We start from the raw sequence: 22,167 nt of genomic DNA on the forward strand, positions 1-22,167 counted from the left end.
CATGATGCAGTGCGCAAACTGGCTCATGCTCTCTGAACCAACTTACTCTTACAATACAGTGAATCTACATATCAGCAGTGCATATAGGTACTAAAAGTGGATGCCGGCCTCTCATCAGTACACATATGTAGCACCCAACTGATGGGCATTGTCTGCACTCGAAAAAAGGAAGCCACTCACCAAATAAAAAAGCCTCATGCTCAGGCTCTTGAGAAATTCCCCTGAGCCTCATAGGTGTCAGAGACAAAAGCCTGGCACAGAAATTGTTCAGCAGCTCACAAACACCTCACCTGAGCAGCCAAGTGCTCTGGATTATGCAGAAAGCACCGCATTCGACCATGAGTGAACCCACTTTTCCACTGTTCCACACTGAACAGCTTTGGCTCAGCTACATGGCTTTTGATTGGTTTGTATACCACAATTATTGCCAATCAGCATTGCGGTATACAAACCAAAACAACAGCTACTCTGCTGTTCACATTTGAACAGCGTTGGCTGTTTACACAGTTTTTGATTGACTTGTATTCTGCAATTACAGCCAATTGCCATTGCAGTATGCGAACTAATCAAATAACTGTTCCTGAAGATGGAAGCCAATGAAAGCTCCCAAATACGTGACCATTTGTGTTTGAATGGTTGTGGAAAATCGCATTTAAAGAAAGGAAGAAAAAATATATTAGAAGCAAAACATACCAAAGTAAATAACTGGAATGCCAGCAGTTAAAAGGAATCCTTTTGCTGGTATTGCAGTTATTTATTTTGGTACTGTTTTGCTTCTGTTTTATTTTTTCTCTCTCTTTAAACCAATATGTCCAAACCTCCTAGAGTAAGAAATAAATATAATGTGGTGATAAAGCCACAAGGGTGAGTGTGTGTGTGTGTGTGTGTGTGTGTGTGTGTGTGTGTGTGTGTGTGTGTCTGCACATATATTTTGGTTGATAGACCATGGCCATATTCAAGGTACGCCTTTCGCGCAGTGCAAAAACAGGGTGTTCCACATTTTGACTGTTTGTCACACACTGCTATGGTTTGTGTTCCGCATTGGCCTCTTAGCAGGTTGAGACCTATGTACATCACCAGCTGGCCACATAGCACCCATAAACACAAAAGATACTAAGAGGGGTCACTTAGCTGGCACACCTAAGGTCATAAAGCTCAATGGGTAGGCAAGCACATCCAGAAATATCTAAATCTTAGGTGACTCCATAGTGAGACACACAGATGCACCTCTAACCAAGTTGAGTAAGCAATGGGAGATCGCTAACTGCCTCTCATGTAGCAGGATATGCAACGTCACAAGGGCAATCAGATCACTTCATATAATGTACTCTTATGAAATGGCTATTGTTCATGTGGGTGTAAATGACTTGAGGTGCATGTCTTTAGATTATACAAAGAAAGGTATTGTGAAGCTCTCTGAATCTGCATCCGAAGCCAGTATGTAACTAGCCTTGAGTAACATCCTTCCTTCATTCACTAAGAATGATGACATTTTACAAACAAAATGTAATTGACTTTACCAACTGCCTTAGTTAATAGTAACATTCCAAGGGGTCCAATATGTGACTGGTTGGAAGGAGATGGTTGATAGCCCCACCTGGACTTTGGTACTGGTCTTTCTCAAACCTGCCATAAAATACCTAGGAGCACTGGAAAAAGAAAAGCCAGATAAAAGCAGAAAAGGACTACTTGAAATTTTTTTAGAAGTGTTACTTGCTGAATATGTAGCATAGGTGACCCACATTACTGCACATATTAAGTACAAATTTCCTTCCAGAAGCTCACAGTCAATATATTGTGTTCACTATAAAGCAGAAGACAAGTTCTGCAGTACTTTATACTCTAAACTCGTATGTATAAATCAGAGAACTGTATAATATTTGCTGTTTTTAGGTTTGATTGGCATAGCTCATCATGCTGTGTTGTATCTAGGGCTTTCTGTTCCCTAAGTTTCTTATCACAACCCTAAGATGTATGTTGCTGATTTTACTATCTCCTTTTGGCTGTATCATCAAGGAACACATACTGTCTTAGTTCTTTTTCTTCCATTTCCACACATCTGTTACGCTTTGCCATACTGCATGCAGCCTGTGGAATACAATGACAAGAAAATGAGCAGTTGGCACAAAAAGGTTCTGTGCTTTATTCCCACACACCACCAATGCAATATGGGAATGTTGTTGTCAAATCTACAGTCCTTGAAATGCAATACAGTAGACTTCCAGTCATACCTACAGAAATGAAACTGCACTTCTATGGTACTCCTTGCTAGTCTCACAATACCTTAATTTTATTTCCTTCATTCCCAACATGAATTCATACCTAAAACAGGCACCATGACAATAAGCTAATGAATTTTCTCACAACAGTTTGTTTAGTTGTCTCTTGGCACCACCAATCCATTTCAGGAAAAGAATGAAAAATTTGCAAAGAAAAATGGTCATCAGTGACTGAAACAGTTAAGAAGGATTTACAGACTATCATGCCTGCAGTTCAAGGTATCGCCATAAAAGTGAATAACCTTCAAATAACTCTACTTTTGTAACAAAAGGAAACAAAAGAAAATAGCATAAAAACAGACTTCAAAACACCTTGAAATGGTGCAAACTCAAGATTTCAAGAGATTGAAATAAAAAAAAATACGTTTTCACTCAAAATCAAGTTCTTTATTTTATTTTTTGCATTTGTTTACCAGGAAAGCCCGGGTGGCCACGGTGGTGGAGCAGTTAGTGTTGTCGCCTCACAGCAAGAGGTTCTCTGGTTCAATTCTTGGCTGGGGTGCCTTCTGTGCGGAGTCTGCACATCATCCCTGTGGTCATGTGGGTTTCCTCCGGGTGCTCTGGTTTCATCCCAAAGACATGCAGTAGGTGGATTGGACACTAGGTGTGAGTGTGTGCCTTCTGTGGAAGGTTGGGTGCCGGGCTGGCAACTCAAAACTGTAAAACTCTGCTGTCAATCATGAGTGGACAGATGATCTGCTGTGGTGACCCCTAACCTGGAAAAGCTGAAAGAAGAAGAAAGTTTACCGGGAAAGTCCACTGGGCTTAAAAGAGCCCATTTTCGGTAGAGGCCTGGGGAGAAAAGCTCTGACAAGAACATAGATGCAGAAAAAAATTTAAACATTAATTGGTACAGAAGTGGAAACAGTGTTACACATAGTAGTTACAGTAATATATACAGAATATATACATAAGTCAGGAATTTAGTTGGTTTGATTACAGTAACATATATAGAATATATGCATAAAAACAGGAATTTAGTATTTTGCCAGATGAATTCAGAGTAGTAAAAATGGAGATAAATTAATCAGCATTATTGTACCAGTATCAACAAGTGATGAAAGAAAAAAAATAAATAAATATGGAGAAAGTATCATCAGTCACTAGTAGTAAAAAGCAAAGGAATTTAGTTATCATATAAGGAGAAGGAAGAGGTTAGGTTATAGAGCAGGTACATAGCCAGGAAGAGTTGAGATGATTTTTCAGTATTTGTTTGAAGGTGGTGGTGCTGCCCGTGTTTCTTATAGAAGGAGGAAGTGAGTTCCATAGTTTGGCGACGGCGAAGGAGTAGATTAGTTGACCAGCCGGTAAGGTGGGCTTTTCTACTTTTAGAAGTAGATGATTTCCAGATCTTAGTTGCCTGCTGGGTTGGTATTTGGCAAGTAGAGTTGAGAGAGCAGGACAGTCTATGGGTCTGTAGATTATTTTGTGTGCTGTAGTTAGCTGGGTGAATGAGAGATGGTGGGGGAGTTCCAACCAGGCTAATTGTTTCAATGAGTTACAGTGGTGGGATGAGAATTTGGCCTTGGTGCCAAATTTGGCTATTCTGTTGTAACATATATCAAGTTTGGATTTTGTGGAATTTTGGATATTAGTGAGGAGAGGGGCACCATAAAGGAGAGAGGGTAATAAAAATGTAGTTGCAAGGGTTTGTCTAGTAGAGAGGCTAAGAAAGTGTTGGTGCCTGTACAGCATACCGAGCTTTTGGTGTGTTTTTTTGATGTTATTGTTTATGTGTAGGTCAAAGTTTAGGTTTTCATCTATAATAATGACTAGTAATTTAGTGTGTGGGACAACGTCTATAGTGGTATTGTCTTGGACTTGTACACTGAAGAGTTTTTTATCTAGGGGAGTGGTTTTCTTAGGGGTAAAAATTACTAGTTTAGTTTGTTTGGATTTAGGGCAAGATGATTGTTAAGCATCCAAGATTCGGTAGAGGTGAGGGCATTCTGGGTGATCTGCTGGAGTTCAGAGCTGGAATTTGCAGTGCATATTATTGTAGAGTCATCAGCATACTGGATTACTGAGCACTGTGGGAGAGTGGAGTGAAAGTTGTTAATAAAGATGTTAAATAAGACAAGACCAAGTATGGAGCCTTGGGGGTACCCCTGAGGAAGTGTTGAGGAAGGAAGAGTAAGACTGTTGCCATTTGGTGGATTGATGCCTATTGAAGAGATAGCTATTGAACCATTGTAGGGTATGTGGGGAAATGTGGATGGTAGATAGTTTAGAGAGGAGGATAGTGTGGGAAATGGTATTGAAAGCTTTGGAGAGGTTGAGGAAAAGAGAAGCAATTATTTTACCAGAATCCCATGCCCAGTTAACTGTATCAAGGAAGGAGAGGAGGGCTGTAGTGGTGGTGTACCCTCATCTGAAACCATGCTGAGTGGGTGACAGAATTTGATTTTTAAGCAGGTGGTTGAGGAGTTGGGCATGGAAGCATTCTTCCAGTATTTTAGAGATGGGTGAGAGAATAGCTATGGGTCAAAAGTTTGTGGTGTCTGTGTTGGTGCTGCTTTTGTGTAAGGGGATAATGAATGCTTTTTTCCAGAAGTCTGGGACAAGGGAGTTTTTAATTGATCTGTTAATGAGTATGCTGATGGGATAAGCTATAGAGTTTGCAGCTAGCTACAAGAAGTGTGGGAGTAGATTGTCAGGGGCTAGAGTACAGGGTTTAAGCTTAAGTACATCTTTTTTATTGTGGCACTGGGTATGGGTGAGAATTTTAGGTTAAAGTTGTGTGCAGAATTGTTTTCTGGGATGGTTTGGTCATTAGCTGTCTTGGTGGTGGTGGTGTTAACCATAGAAAAGGTGGTGGTTAGGTTAGCTATGGTGTCAGTGAAGTAGGAATTGAAGAGGGTGGCAAGTTCGGTAGAGGTTTTGTGTGGGTCAGGGGATGGGTTGCTTTGAGAACCTGGATGTAACAGATGATTGATGGAGGATCAAAATTTTTTGGGATTATTTTTATGTTGGCTTTGTAGGTGGAGGCAGTGGGCTTTTTTATCATTGGTTATTAGACGTTTTGCCTGACTACGGAGTTGTTTGTATTGTATTAGATTTGTAGGGTCTTTGTTTTTCTGCTATGATTTACAGATTTTATTCCTTGTGGACATGACTTCTTTGGTGGATTTTGAGAGCCAGCTTGAATGGTTATATTTAATTCGTTTTTGGCGGGTGGGTGCTTGCCTATTTAGGATGTCTAAGAATGTTGAGTTAAAGAACTCAACAGCCTCGTTAAGTGTCAGGGATTTGAGGGGTTCCCAACTTACTTTAACTAAGGTTTCATTAAATATGGATGGTTGGAACTTAGTCAAATTTCTGGTGGATTTGTAATGGTGTTGCCCTGGGGTTGGGGTGGTTTTGCGTAGGATATATTTACAAGTGTGACTTTACTGTGTTCACAGAGATGCCCAACAGGTCACAGGTTGTGTCTGCTTCCATCCAGACTGACCAATCCTCAACTGCCAGGGAAATTATTTAATTTAAGTAAAATTAGTTTATTTGTTTTCAGTACAGTACAGAATTTCCTTTGTTGCAGTGCTTTTCTACCGAGCTGCTTGTGAAAGAAGGAAGTTGGCTGCCCTGGGTGAAATCCGATCTCTCAGGAGAAGTGCTGTGTTGTTTTTTGGTTTATATTTAAGAGAAATGTATCCACTGTGGTGTTTTACTTAACAGTGTGGGGATACTGCAGTAACTGCAGGTACTTATTTACTTAGTTGCTTAGGAGAGAATGGAACTTGGATGTGTCTTCATTAGGTGATTGGGTTAATTTAACTGAAATGTATTGTGTTTTACTTTATTCTATTTTATTTTACTGCAATAAGTAAACTGCATGTTCCTGCTTCTTAATGCATTGCTTTGTAAGTATAAGTATCTACACAACATAAAGGTCACCCTTTCACTTAAACAAATGGCCTGTGAGCACCACACAATACCATTTGCAATTCAGCATGATCACATCAAACATATGCTAAGGCTGTCAAACAAGACACTTCCCAAGAATCCTAGATCCAGGAATATAAAGTCTCATCTTAAATCAAATAACACAATATATCCACCTACAACATATTAAGGTGCCATTAAATACATGAATACAAATACAGATGCAAATGTCATGGTAATTGGTGGCTCCATTGTCACACTCATGGACTCTGCATTTTTGTGACTGGACATGAACAAGGTGACAGTTAGCTCAAAAATATCTGTATCTGTGTTGTAACTAGGGCATAATTTCATTGTAAAGATAACATTCCCTATATAGTTTAGAACTTACAATGCATTTTTGGCAAACTGGATGGGTCTATTGGAGATGACAGAGAAAGTAAATGAGGTAAACTACAGAGGAAGACAGAACACTGTCACACTCTGTTAATAGCAGCCATACATGCTTCCTCTACTAAATTTAGACATTCCCCAGCCTGTAGTCATGCTCCTTCTTTGGCAAATATAACTTCTGGCTGAAAAGCATAAACATGGTATTACAGTAGCATCTTGTATAATCTTATCTATACAGAATGGACAGTACATGATTCACAGAATCTAATTATATACAGATATGTATTTATCATATTTTGGCAATATCACCTCTATTACAATCTGAGTCATATGACATTATCAGATTTTAATTTTATCAAGGACCATATGCTGTGGTCACAAACATAACTCCATGTGTTTAGCTAAGAAATATACTTTCAGCCCTTTAGGTTAAATATTCTCATCCATAGATGTTCATGAATTTCATTCTAGGATAGCAAATACTCATGAGTCTCCATTATTTGCATAAATCTGGTGTCATCAAACTGATTATTTAAATTTAATAATTCATTTTTAATCTACATTTTTGTCTTTCCGCAAGTAGTAATACCAACATGGTAGCAGTGACAGAGAAATATGACATTGTGCAAGAACAGCAGGAAACTGATAAGACATGAAAATGTTATACATAGTTTCATGAGCAAAGCTATCCAAAGTGTGTTTCTAGGTAACATCTCTGGAGCTCTATAAAGCTGCATTAGAGCAAGGCAGAAAGATGGTTACATAAAATCAAAACCCCTCTTACCAAACAAATAGGGTTAGACCCTTGCAAAATACTACATTGCTTTCAGATGGTTTTCACTGAATTTTACAGAGAGGAAGTTAGATCTGCAGCAGACCGAAACAAAGCTGATAATTTCTTGCAGGATATTGATTGCCTGCAATCAAACCTAGGATCTGATCCATCTGATTATCCTAAAAGAATTAAAAGAACAGATTAAAATTTTGTTCAAAGAAAAATACACAGGTTTAGATAGAATTCCCATGGAATTATACAAATTGGTGGGACAGCATTTGAAGAAATGATTGCTATCAGTGTATATTGAAGTGCTGATTACAATAGAGCCACCCTCCTCATGGATAGAGGCAGGGATTTATGTAATACTAAAATCAGGTAAGGATCCACTAATTGTCAGTTCTTAGAGATCCATATCAGTCATGAATGAAGACTTTTATTTGCTTATGGTGATATGAGCATCCAGAATGGTGGATCAGTGTGGGCTTATAAAAAAGTAGCCAAGCTTTTGATAGTGTGATTGAAACAGTATTGTTGCAAGAAGCTTACAGAATAGAAATGCAGCTGTTGGTGATTAGCCTGGATACTCAGAAAGCTTTTGAGAGAGTCAAATGTCATTTTTAAGACTCTGCTGAAATTTGGATTTCCTCAGGGGTTTATTGACTTATTAAGAGACCCCTGCTCAGATACATATGTTTGTACAAAGGCTAATATTGTATTACCTCCCACATTTAACATTACAAGGGGATTAGGCAGGGTTGTTTGCTATCTCAGCTGTCATTTCAATTTTACTTGGAGCTCCTAGTAATAGTGCGGATGCATTTTCCCTTTAAGGGATTTGAAAGAGGGACTCGGGAAGTTAAGGTAGACTCATATGCTAATAATATGTTTATATGGGACAGCTTGAAATGCAGAGTCAAGATATGTTTTATACTGTAAGGCTATAAAATAAATATACTAAAAATATCAGGTAGTACTTGTAAATTTTGTGCACTCACAAGAATTAAGGAAGCAGTTTCACTGAAATGGGGTGATAATCCCAAATTAAGTATCTTGGAATCGTTCTTACTGCAACATTTGAAGACACAGCAAAAGTCACATATGAAAATGTGGAAACTTTTTGGTTTAGATCTTGATCAGAAGGTACAAGCTCTTCGGATGCTTATACTACTATTATTAATATATTGTTTCCAAGCTTCTCCACTGAATCTGGGCCAAGCTTTTATTACAAATTTTAAAAATGTAGTGGTCAGACTTCTTTGTGGATAGATTAAGCCTAGAGTGACTTGGAAGAGATAAGTGTCCACAAAGGACTGGGGAGCTTGGGAGTCCCAGACTTTTAGCTGTGTTGATAGGTTTCCCAGCTGAACCTTTTTTGTCTTTGACATTGACAGAAAGAACATGTCAGACTTGTTAAATTAGAACAGCAAACAATATAACAGATAGATACTGACTTAGAAAGTATGCTTGGGTTAGCTAGAAACACTGGTCTATCAGGCACGTTGAAATGATATTAGAGAAGTGCAGAGTTGGATCATAGAAGGATGCAACATGGAGAAAATTAGAGTTTCTTTAGTTACAAAGTAGGCTACACTGGTGGGAAATATAAAACACACATCACAAAGAAGTAGAATTATATATATACTTCTGTTGTGTAACTGGTTTATTTCCAGTTGCATGATAGAAGTCTGCATATAATGCACTTGGGTGGTATACTAGGAATGATCTTTTGGGTGCCTGGATGACAGGACATCCAAGGATTATATATTGGAACCAAAAGGATGAAAAACATGCTTTTATATGATGGGATACATATAAATTTCAATTCAGGATTACCTTACAAAAGACCTAAACAGATGTATTAGAATCTTACAAGAATCCTAACTGGGCAGATAAAGCCTCTGCAATGGCTAAAGTTATGATTAGAGCTGTGACATCCTTAATGAATATCAACCATTTTAGTTACCAGACATTATAACATAGTAAATATGATTAAATTTACCATCAAGGAGAAATTTGAAAGAGGCTGGGAGTAATTTACTTTGGCTTATTTGGGAGTATTTTGACAAGTGGTCATGGGTTGATATACAACAGACTGAGATATGCTACCTGAGTCAAGACATTTCAATTTTTTGCATGGAAATGTATCCATAAATACTTCAATACACCAAGGCAAATTCACAAAATGTTCCTTCACAAAATTAATGCTGGGAATGTAGGAGGAGGCAGTACGGCAGTCTGTCAAGTACTTGTATTTTTGGAGTGTCAAATGTTGGGCTGTTTCAAAAATAATTTACAAAAAACTATTAAAACATCCCAGACTATAAAAAGAGATGTAAATATTTTATATTCTTACTGGGCGTTCCTGAAAGTTGAAGGTATTAAAAGTGTGAAAAGAACTTATAAGAATTTTACTCTTAGAGAGAAAAAAAGAAAAGAAAAAGAAAAAAAAAACAATAATGTGGAAATAGAAGAGGGCTCAGCTGCAATGTTTTGAGAAGGTTCACTGTTAGATGATGTGGCCATCTACTCAAAAGGGTTTATTAGTAAGGGAAGGGGATTAACAATGCTAGACTAGCAGGTGGTTCCTGTTCTTTCAACTGCAGGAATCTTTAAGAAAATATGGAGGTCAGGTGACGGAATAACTTGATATGGAATGTGTATTGTGTTACAGATTTATGGTAGCATAATAAAGTAATTTGTTTTTGTCCAGTTGAAAATAGCTTGTAAGCTGAATGGACTTACATCCCAGTGTTGGGACACATGAAGGGTATACCACTCTCTGTATTTGAAATACAACATGAAAGTTACTTCATTTAAGTAACACTGGACAATGCAGACAAATGATACTGATTAACTTAACAGGAGGTGTATTCTGATGTGCTTTGTTAACTGCAAGGCATAGTTCAAGTACTATGTTATTTATGAATTTATTAAGCTCAGTTTAATAAAATGTGGACTTAAAATTAACAAAAATCAGCTAATAAAATGTTACTAAAACCCTGTTAAACTTCTCAAATTATCTAAGTCTAAAGTGAATAGACAGGGCCTTATCTTTGTCCCAGCTATGCAGATGTTCCCTGACACCCCAGGTTTTCCCCTCACACTCCACCATCAGTATTTACTAAGGCAGCCGTTTGGAGCCAATTCAGGAAGCACATTGTAAAAGTTGTACCTGTTAATGCTTTCTTGACATGGCAAGTTATCCATGTTGAAAAATGTGATTATTTCTTTGCTGAATTCTCATACTGAAAACTTGTCACCACAATATCCACTCTGACATCTTATTACTTTGCCCCAATCACAAGGGAGCTATTGCAAGGGATTATACATAATGATCCCTATGACTTTCCTGCTGTAGAGATGGTCCTGAAGCTTCTGAATGTCCTATACAATATCAAATGCCTTCCTACTGGTGAATGTCACTGGACACCTATCTCCCTGGGTAGTAACCAGACTGAGCAGAGGCTAAGGACCATAGTTTGAAAGATACACCCATACTGCAAATTGCTAACTATAATTAGTGTGGGCCACTGCAGTGGTTTCAATGAAGGCCTTTGCAAACCACCAAGAAGCATGTTCACAGGCCACAGTCTAAACTACCTTCTTCAACTTTCCTTTTTTCATCATAGTATGGTCAGTGAAGGCCACACTCTAAACTACCTTCTTGAACTTTTCTTATTTATCATAGTATGGTCAGTGAAAGGAGTGACCAGCACACTGTATTACAGGACTAACCTTTTCTATGAACCTGCAGTCCTAAGAAATGCCTGCATCTTGCTCTGTATGAACACATCCCTTTATATCTCTGGTACTTAACTTCATCTCAGTTCTGCAAATATTTCTGTTCCACCTTCTCAAAGTACCTAAATCTAAAATATAAGTTAGCTGCATACTCTGTTCTATCTGCTACCATCCAGCATTATCTGCCTAATTTAACAAGTAAGCAAAAGCTTACCTGGCTGATTGTTTTTGTCACATTAGTATTTCCAGGGCCAGGGCCATCCCGCTCAGGACTCATTCCGCTCCCCTACACTACCCCCATTCCCACTCACCCCCACATCAATTTGATTTATAGTTACAAACCACACCCTCAGTTACCACTCAGTACCTTCCACCAACCTAATTAGCCTATCACATGTCACCACAATTTCAACCACACCACAGTAACCAGACCCCACTCTCACTCTAACTAATCTTACCACATAGACTTACTGAAATACTCCACTTACTCCATCTACTCATCCTCATAAAGGGAACAATGTTCCATAGTCTACCTAATCACACACCAAAAACCCTATTATATACAGTCACAACTATCATACTGCTCCAACTCTCAGCCCTCATCACTTACCACATTCATCTCCACAACAACATCTCCTCTCCTTGCCACGGCAAACTGCAACTACTGGCCATCACATTGTACCTCCAAACATACACACAGCTCCATGCCTCTTCAGACCCTCCCACACTGACTATTACCTCCATAAAATACAGTCACTTAAATGCAAAACCCAGACCTCACTAAAACACTGTATAGTAGTTCATAAGTTTAACAAACTCTACTTACATATACTAAATAAACTAACATGCAATGGTGACATGAACCCCAAACTTGGTCCCACCACTCTACCCAGCCCAGACCCTGATTACCTTACTCCTCTCATCCATAGACACAAGGCCTCTCTCCTCTTTCTTAACCTTAACATAAGAAGTATCTTAAATAAGGTTCACAAGCTTCTTGCCCTATTAGCTCTATATAAACCTGAAATTGTATTGCTGGCAGAAACCTGGCTAAAGCCAGAAATTAATAACAATAAAATAACAGCACCGGGTTATAACATCATATGCAGGGACAGAAAAGGCAAAAGTGGTGGTGGTGGGGGGGGTAGCACTACTATTCCAAAACCATCACATCTTAGAACAACCTGATGCTAATATTTCAGACATAGATAATGTAGAAGTCATCCTTAAAGGTTGAAACTGAACTCCAATAAACACATAAATATTATAGGCTGATAGTGTCCACCAGGCAACAACATTGCCATTATGGAAAACCTACTACAATGGATCTCAAACTCCCTTCCTCAAGAAATATTTTGTTAGGAGACTTTAATATAGACTTGTACAACTGCTCTGGTCACAGTCCATCCACCCACATTAACCTTCATGGGTTTACCCAGCTCATCTCATCCCCTGCTAGAACTGATAAAACCTCCAAGCATCAGTCCATTCTGGACTGGATTCTTATATCTGATCCCTCCCTTGCATCCCAAGCAGGCTGTCTGCCCAAAAGCCTTAGCAACCATCAGCTTACCTTCCTTCTTAGAAGTAGAACTCACCAGTTTAACCAGACAACCTTTAAAGTTGTCAGAAACAAAAAGAACTTTAAGCCAGATGACTTTCTAAATGCCCTGAGATGTTGCAATTGGAAACCACTAACACCACTCCCTCTAGATCAGTTCACTACTTTAACTAATCTTTTCTACACATATTAAACCATCATGCACCAATCAAAAGCATTATAATAAAGGCAAAGTATGCTCCCTGGCTAACTAAGGTAACTAAATCCATTCTCAAAGGCAGAGACAAAGCATGGGTAGTCATAAAAAACAGAACCCAATGTTTTTCTTTCAGCTTTTCCCAGTTAGGGGTCGCCACAGCGGAACTCCGGTCCACTAATGATTGTTAGTAGATTTTTATGGTGCCGAGGTGCCAGCTCGACGCACCTTCAATGAAGGCATGCCCATTCACGCATGTCTTTCGAATGCCACTCGACCACGGGGAGGGCATGTAGACTCCACACAGAAGGCGCTCCAGCCAAGAATCGAATGGGAGAACCTCTTGTTGTGAGGTGACAACGCTACCACAAAACAAAACTACTTAGAACTCTATAATAAAGCCAAAAACTCATTAAACTAGACAAACTCAACTACTACCAAAACCTCCAGGAAAAATATACTCACAACCCTCAAAATCTCTTGGCCACTATAAATTCTATACTTCAACCAGGCAAATCTGGTACCCCTATGGCTGCAACAGTAAACAATCATGATAATATCCCCACTCAGTTCAATAAATATTTCACCGAAACAGTTCAGGCCCTTGCAGAAACCCAAATTAACAGTAGCTGTCCTGTCTTACCATCCACACAAACTAGCACAAACACACAAGATAATATCTCCCACTTTAGCTTGCACTCAGTGTCACCCAAATCCATTTTAAAACTCCTCCACAAACTTAAACCAACCACCCTGGCCACAGATAACTTACCAGCAGAATTCCTACAGCTCGCTGCAGAGGCTATAGCCTAGCCTGTTGCTATTCTAATTAATAGATTGATATCATGGTGTAGTGTGTCCACTATATGGAAGATCTCCCACATAATACCACTACACAAGGGTGGCAACTCCTTAGAGCTCAATAACTACCGACCAATTGCTATTCTATCACCTTTATCAAAAATACTAGAAAGAGATGTTCACAGCCAGCTAATGGAATACCTTATAAAAACGATCGAGTAATGAAATATCAGCATGGCTTTAGACCTTTCCACAGCACCACCACAGCTCTAATGTCCTTTTCCAACACAGTTAACCACCACAGAAACAAGGGACAACTAGTTTCTGCCATTTTTTTAGATCTGTCCAAAGCTTTCAATATGGTCAACCATGACAGACTCCTTAATACACTATCCACCCTTAACATCCAGTACCCCCTCTATCTCATGGTTTAAAAGCTACCTATCAGGATGCCAACAAGCAGTAAAATGGCAGAACCAACTATACTCTCTCTTACCAGTATCCTTAGAAGTCCCTCAAGGCTCCATACTGGGCCCACCACTCTTCTCTCTACTTACCAATCAGCTCTCAACCTCCACACCCAATGCCTCAGTAGTACAATACTCTGATGACACCGCCCTCATATGTTTACCCCACACACTAGATGACCTTCACTCCCTAACCCAAAATTGCTTCCTTTTAGCTGAGACTGGTTCACTAACTCCCAGCTTATCCTAAATCCAAATAAAAAAACTTCTTCTTTTCAGCCCTTGCAGATCCCCTCCCCCATGTGACAACTTTACCATCATGTCCAATAACAAAACCATGATCACCCCTACCTCCCACATCAAACTGTTAGGTGTAGAAATAGATAATAACCTAAAAGTTGACATCCATATAGCCCAAACTATCAAGAAGATTTACAAAAAACTTGGTATCCTGTATCGGAACAAGCAATTTCTCACTAAACACTCCAAAACCACTATAGCCAGGACACATCTGTTGTCTACCCTCCTATCCACATCCCCAGGACTAACCAACCCCCACAAAGCTGACCTAAACAAATTAGAATCTTGTTATAACAAGATTGATAGATTTGCTACTGAGACTCCATATAGGACCCATCACTCTGTAGCTCTTAAACAACTAAACTGGCTTGAGCTACCCCAGCTACTGAAACTCAAACAATTGTCATTGGCACACAAACTGTACTACTACCCAGCTAAAACTCCAGCACTTCAAAATCTAATTATACCTTATTCTACAACAAGAACCTTAAGATCTAGTACCCAAAACCACCTAGATATCATCAAACATAATGATGCTGAGAAATCTTTCTTCAGTTATTATATTTCTAAAGCTTGGAATACCCTACCTAACCAACTGACTTCCATTAGCTCCACCACACAGTTTAAAAAGCTCCTCAAAGCAGACTATATGAATACCTGGTTATGCTCCTGTGACTCCCCAGGATAAACACTTACTCAACAACCTATTCTCCATCTTAACCTAATATGTCTTAAAATGTCCTTCTCTATCTATTAGAACTAACCCACCTGCATTCTTGCTTAGAACCACAGATCTTGATCTTATTTTGCCCTTGTATTGATTCAGAAATCTTCTTTTTCATTATGCCCATCTAAACATTGTTTCACTAATTAATTCTGTTATGCTGCTTCACCCCCAACTACTTAGTAACAGCTTGACCATCCACAACATCTCTGCTAAGTTGTTTCACCCCTTCTACTTACCGACGTTCCCAATTAGCTTCAGCATTCCACACCACCACAATAAGTGTAGCATATTTATGTATCCCATCTATACTACTGTGTTGAGTGATGAGTCTTCTAATTGTGATTTCTATAGTAGTATCATCAACACTGTTGTAAGAAATGTATATTATTTTTACGATGTACTATATGAAACTATGTGCTAACATTTCTCATCTTGTTTGCTATGTGTTATCTTAGGACATTTACTGTGTTATAAGTTGATATCCATAGTCTAAGTCATGTTGATTTCTTCTTTATGTATTTTATCTGGAGCTTTTCTCCCCAGGCCTCCGCTGAAAATGGACCTGTGTCCAGTCAGATTTTCCCAGTAAACAAATGTAAAAAAATAAATAAAATAAAATAAAATAAAAGAGTTTGTCTAATCTCCACACATGGAACTGTTTTCCTGTTCTCTATTTTAACCCTCACACCAGTTAATGGAGTGGATTATATGAACAGACAAATAAATATATGAAGGCATGCACATACATATACAGTTAATGATATACTCCAGTACTTACCTATTTGGTTATCTTTTGGTTCAAAATCAAATGGTTTGTATGGTTTACTTCTTTGACTTCTGTTTTCTTTAACTGTCTTCCCTAGAATTGTATTTTCCCATGGATTAACTCTGGAATATATTGTAGCACCATATATCAGTACTGTTTGCAATAAGTTATCCTGTCAATACATATACTTCCTAACTTCAAAACCTTCAACACTTTAAGCACTTTAAAAACTTCATTATTAGCATAAGCAGAATTACAGTCTTGTCTGTATAACTTTTATTCAAAGATTCCTTACCATACATAGCAACACAAAGTGCAGAAGAGGCATATCGTTTTTGCAGATGCTAAAAACAGGGTCGACTAAGGTGGCACAGTATGAGAAGATGTAAACCCAAGAGGAAGTGTAACTTGTAATCATCAGTCACTATTCCTTAAAGATTTTTGTGGATTTTACAGCCATCAGTAAAACCTCAAGCATTATCTTTAAGTGCACTCTAGCACTGAAAGACTCCCTGGTTCAAACACCAGTTTGCTTTTTAGCATTTGTTCTAATTTAGAATGTCAGCTGAGTATGTCACCAACTGAAAACATGAATGTTATTACAAAAGAAAAGAACTCACGATACAGCTTCTGAAATGCCCAGTAAAACAATAGTCATTAACATATGTCAACTCAAATGCATTTAAGGGGGGGGGGGTGCACAAAACAAAGCTGACTCCACCATGACTTCAGATGTCTTGAAGAAAGCTTTCCAAACCAACCATGATGCTTGCAGTATGATTTCAGCCAAGTCCACAGAGAAGGGATGGCAAAAGGAACTTTTAACAATAGGAACTTTTAAAAAAGACGATGTGGCTGAAGGAATGATTTCTGACATTGAAGATTCCTTTAACTAGTTCAAAACAATAATTGGTATATATGAAGTCCTTCTAAATACCCACAAGGGAAGAGTGATATACTTGCGGAGAAACATGAGAAACAAACTAATTTTGAGACCTCATCCATAAAATATACTATTATCAAACATCTCCCACTTTTCTAACAAAGCTTTACAACTCTCTTAGGATTTGTATTCCTGAACAACTGCTTATTGGCAGGCTGCAGCAAGTGCTTATAGCCTTCCTTCAAACACAAGAACCTCCAAGACTAGGATACATTAAATATTAAAATTTCAACATCCTGCAAAAATACTGAAAACTGCTAAAAAAATTAAAAAGCATTAAACTGAATGTTAATGTCAAGCATTTTTATCGTACTTGCCACATGAAATCAAGTTCAAGAGGCAAGACCTTTCAAAATGTGCACATATTCTAGTATACAAAAAGCATTAAGTTTCAAATGAAATTCCAGGCTACACTGTAATTCTCTGTGTATAAAGAAAGACCCCCCCCCCCAGATTTACTAATCTTCCATGCAGGACTAGCTTAGTCCTGCACAGAAGCGGCCATTTAGGAGCAGGATGGCAGCGTGCCATATTAATGATACGCACTGCCCGAGCTCCTAGGCTTACACAGAGCATGTAAGAGTGCAGGGGGTGTGTCTGAGAGCAGAGCTCTCAGAATAAACACCCCCCCGCAATGTAGAACAGCAGAAAGGGGTATGCAATGAGAGAGACCGCTCACAGGTGACCGCATATCCCCACCATAAGCCCCCCTTGTGTATAACAGCAACAGAATGTAGAAATAAAAAGATGAAACCCTTTTTTTTTTTTAAAAATCTGATTACACCTAACCATTGGTGTGCGGGTGTGCCCATCGCTTAGCTACAGTTAAAGTAGCTTAAAAGGCTGAAGAGGATAACAAGGAAGATATATGCAAATAAAGCAGTATAGCAATACTGTAGTGGGCAGAGCATTCGCCTTACAAGCAAGCATTCTTGGTTTGAGTCTCACTACAACACATTCCATTTTACATGGCAAAGCATGTTATGACCAATATTTTTGTTGCATAACCCACTAAATAACATATATTTATGAACTGGAGTACGCAGTAAATGTACATGTGAGGTGTCAGTGTCATAATGAATAAGGCACTAGTAAGCAGGTGTAAGCACACATAAGCAGTAGTAAGCATATTTAAGCACTAGTAAGTGGCCTTAAGCCCATTTGCATGGGGGAAAGCAATGCCTACACTGCCTAAGCAATTCTAAAGCTAACTCTCTGTAAGTAGATGTAATGGCAGGTTAGCAGTGCTTACCATTGCACAAACCCGCTTACAACTGCTCAAAAGTGCCTTAATCACTTTGTATTCAACGGCCCTTGTTCTGCCCATCAACAAAATAAACAGTTATGCAGGTCTCGAACCTAGGACCCTATACCCCATAGTGCTAGTTGTTATCCACCAAGCCATCACAGAAAAACAGAAAAAATGAGGTAGTAGCAAACAAGTCCTCACCATAGTAAAACCAAACTGAACCTGTGAAAGGCATCAGTATACAGTCATATGTGCCATAACCCACTACATAACACAAATATACGAACTGCAGTACAGCAGTAAGTCCAGAAGTGAGGTGTAATTGTAATAGAGTGTTGAAGTCCCCAATAAAAACAAGGACCCAACAGAGTGTACGTACACATCAATCAGGGATACCAGGCATATATATAAGGTGTAATGAATAATAACACAATGCCAAAAAGGCATTATAATGAAGGTCTAATGTAAGCAGTGCTAAGCATTGCACAGGCCAGCTTAGGAGGTGTGAGCAATGTGTAGAACAGCTAACTCTTTGTGCCCAGTGGTATACCCCTTTAAACAATGCCAACCTTAGGTAAGCAGGTTTGCCCATAGCTTAGCCTTTTCAAAACCGGCTAATCACAGAAAAGTGCGTGAAATTGGCCCTACTTAAACCCAAGAGGCAGGAATACAGCTCATAACTGGTTGTAGCTTCCCCTTGCAGGCACTATGGCAGTAAGGGGAGAAGGAGTGCGCTTCCGGGCGCAGCGCTGGTGCATCCAGGAGTCCAAGGTCATGGCATAACTCCTAGTTAAAGACCATGCACAGAGACTGCTGCAGGGCCATTACCAGGGCTCCCAATATAAGGTGGAGGCCTGGGACCATCTCTCCCACGACCTCACCAGTGCCACTGGCATACCCCGAACTGGTGAGCAGGCCAGGAACCACTATGCTGACCGGAAGCGGCAGAAGGGGGACCTCTTGGAGAAGTGGGTCCAAGAGGCTAGAACATCAGGGAATGTTCAAGACGTATGTAAGTATCACCCCAGTATGTGTGTAATAATTGCCAGCTCAGGTATATCATGGATAGGTATGGCTCAATATTCCTCTTATGTCCCCACAGCTGCAACAGAGCAGGCTGTGAACCAGGAGGCCCACATCAGCCACCTGATGAGGTTACGACATGAGGCAGGTCAGTAATATTCATGCTTTTACTATCATAGAAAATAAACAGGGTGCTGGCGGAAATTGGGCTACTGTTGGCCGAAGGAAAAGAGGAGGGGGAAGGCATGACCGAAGGCAGGAAGAGAGGAGGAAGGTTAGGAGTGTAGTAGTGAGGGTAGGAACTTTGAATGTTGGCAGTATGACTGGTATAGGGAGAGAGCTAGCTGATATGATGGAGAAAAGGAAGGTTGATATATTGTGCGTGCAAGAGACCAGATGGAAGAGAAGTAAGGCCAGGTGTATATGAGGCGGATTCAAATTGTTCTGTCATGGTGTGGATGGCAGAAGAAATAGGGTAGGGGTTATCCTAAAGGAACAGTATGCCAAGAGTGTTTTGGAGGTGAAGAGAGTGTCTGATAGAGTGATGTTTATGAAGCTTGAAATTTATGGTGTAATGATGAATGTTGTTAGTGCATATGCTCCACAAGTTGGGTGTGCGATGGATGAGAAAGAAAGATTTTGGAGTGAGTTGGATGAAGTGGTGGTGAGTGTACCCAAGGGTGAGAGACTAGTGATTGGAGCGGACTTCAATGAGCATGTTGGTGAAGTGAACAGAGGGGATGAGGAAGTGATGGGTAGGTATGGTGTTAAGGAGAGGAATGCAGAAGGTCAGATGATTGTGGATTTTGCGAAAAGGATGGACATGGCTGTGGTGAATACATATTTTAAGAAGAGGGAGGAGCATAGGATGACATACAAGAGTGAAGGAAGATGCACACAGGTGGATTATATCCTATGTAGGAGGGCCAGTCTGAAGGAGATTGGAGACTGTAAAGTGGTGACAGGGGAAAGTGTAGTTAAGCAGCATAGAATGGTGGTCTGTAGGATGACGGTGATCAAGAAAAGGAGGAGGAGTGTGAAAGCAGTGCTAAGGATTAAATGGTGGAAGTTAAAAAAAGGGTGATTGTAGGTGGAGTTCAGGGAAGAGTTAAGACAGGCACTGGGAGGCAGTGAAGAGTTACCGAATAGCTGGATAACTACAGCAGAGCTAGTAAGGAGACTGCTAGAAAGGTGCTTGGTGTGACATCTGGACAGAGGAAGGAGGAAAAGGAGACCTGGTGGTGGAATGAGGAAGTACAGGAGAGTATACAGAGGAAGAGGCTGGTGAAGAAAAAGTGGGATTGTCAAAGAGATGAAGAAAGTAGACATGAGTATAAGGAGATGAGGCGCATGGCAAAGAGAGAGGTGGCAAAGGCTAAGGATAAGGCATATGGAGAGTTATATGAGAGAGTGGACACTAAAGTGGGAGAAAATGACCTGTACCAATTGGCTAGACAGAGGGACAGAGCTGGGAAAGATGTGCAGCAGATAAGGGTGATACAGGACAGTGAGGGAAACATACCAACAAGTGAGGAGAGTGTATTGAATAGATGGAAAGAGTACTTTGAAGGGCTGATGAATGAAGAGAATGAGAGAGAGAAAAGGTTGGATGATGTGGGGATAGTGAATCAGGAAGTGAAACAGATTAGCAAGGAGGAAGTAAGGACAGCTATGAAGAGGATGAAGAACGGAAAGGCTGTTGGTCCAGATGACATACCAGTGGAAGCATGGAGGTGCTTAGGAGAAATGGCAGTGGAATTTTTAACCAGATTGTTTAATGAAATTTTGGAAAGTCAGAGGATGCCTGAGGAGTGGAGAAAAAGTGTTTTGGTACCCATCTTTAAGAATAAGGGTGATGTGCAGAGCTGCAGTAACTACAGAGGGATAAAACTGATCAGTCACAGCTTGAAGTTATGGGAAAGAGTAGTGGAAGCTAGGTTAAGAAGGGAGGTGATGATTAGTGATCAGCAGTATGATTTCATGCCAGGAAAGAGCACTACAGATGCAATATTTGCTCTGAGAGTGTTGTTGGAGAAATACAGAGAAGGTCAGAAGGAGTTGCATTGTGTCTTTGTGGACATAGAGAAAGCATATGACAGGGTGCCTAGAGAGGAGTTGTGGTATTGTATGAGGAAGTTGGGAGTGGCAGAGAAGTATGTAAGAGTGGTACAGGATATGTACGAGGGTAGTGTGATATTGGTGAGGACTGCAGTGGGAGTGACAGATACATTTAAGGTGGAGGTGGGATTACATTAAGGATCAGCTCTGAGCCCTTTCTTATTTGCAGTGGTGATGGACAGGTTGACAGATGAGATCAGACAGGAGGCCCCGTGGACTATGATGTTTGCTGATGACATTGTTATATGTAGTGAGAGTAGGGACCAGGTTGAGGAGACCCTGGAGAGGTGATAAGGTCATAAGATAAGGCTTATGGATGTGGTGAGAGAGGACATGCAGGCGGTTGGTGTGAAAGAGCATGATGCAGAGGACAGGAAGAAATGGAAACAGATGATCTGTTGTGGTGACCCCTAACGGGAACAGCCGAAAGAAGATGATGACTGTCATAGGAAATAAAAATAAAAGTAGTATTAAATTAATTGCTAGTATAAAACCTGTATTGTTCAAGACAAGTACTGCATACACTAGAGAATATGGCAGGAAGAGTCTCATATTGTTTGTATGTCAATAAAAGTGTAATATCCTGACAAAACAGGTCTAACTGCTGGACTGCATGTGTATTTTCTGGTATCATATGGTAATGTAGATTTGCAATCATGTAATAGTACTGTTGTATTAAGCACTGTTATCTACATCATGTAACATAAATTGAATGTGTAGGAATGCCTGTATATGACAGGTGTAATCCCCAGAGGCCATTTGGTACAACTGAGAGACACATAGACAGTAAACAGGGAAAATGCAGACAACAAAAAATGAATAACACATGCAACTGAGATGTGAACTGTTTTTTTATCACACACAGCCATGGTTCACATCCTGCCAGTGGTAGTAGTCTGCATACAGAATCATACCCCACAACTGTACAGATATGTCCAGAATG

General features: G+C 39.7%; 1 protein-coding gene across 1 annotated transcript in view; it reads right to left on the reverse strand.

Annotated features, from left to right (window-relative positions):
• WDR49 (WD repeat domain 49) overlaps nt 1–22,167 on the reverse strand; it is a 983,894-nt gene that overhangs the window by 68,145 nt on the left and 893,582 nt on the right. The window contains exon 17 of the mRNA XM_044070738.1: nt 15,904–16,013. Coding sequence (XP_043926673.1) covers nt 15,904–16,013 — 110 coding nt within the window. The remainder of the gene's footprint in view (nt 1–15,903; nt 16,014–22,167) is intronic.

This window comes from Protopterus annectens, chromosome 4.part1 (assembly GCF_019279795.1).
Source record: "Protopterus annectens isolate FY-2018-M chromosome 4.part1, PAN1.0, whole genome shotgun sequence".
Classification (NCBI taxonomy): domain Eukaryota; kingdom Metazoa; phylum Chordata; order Ceratodontiformes; family Protopteridae; genus Protopterus; species Protopterus annectens.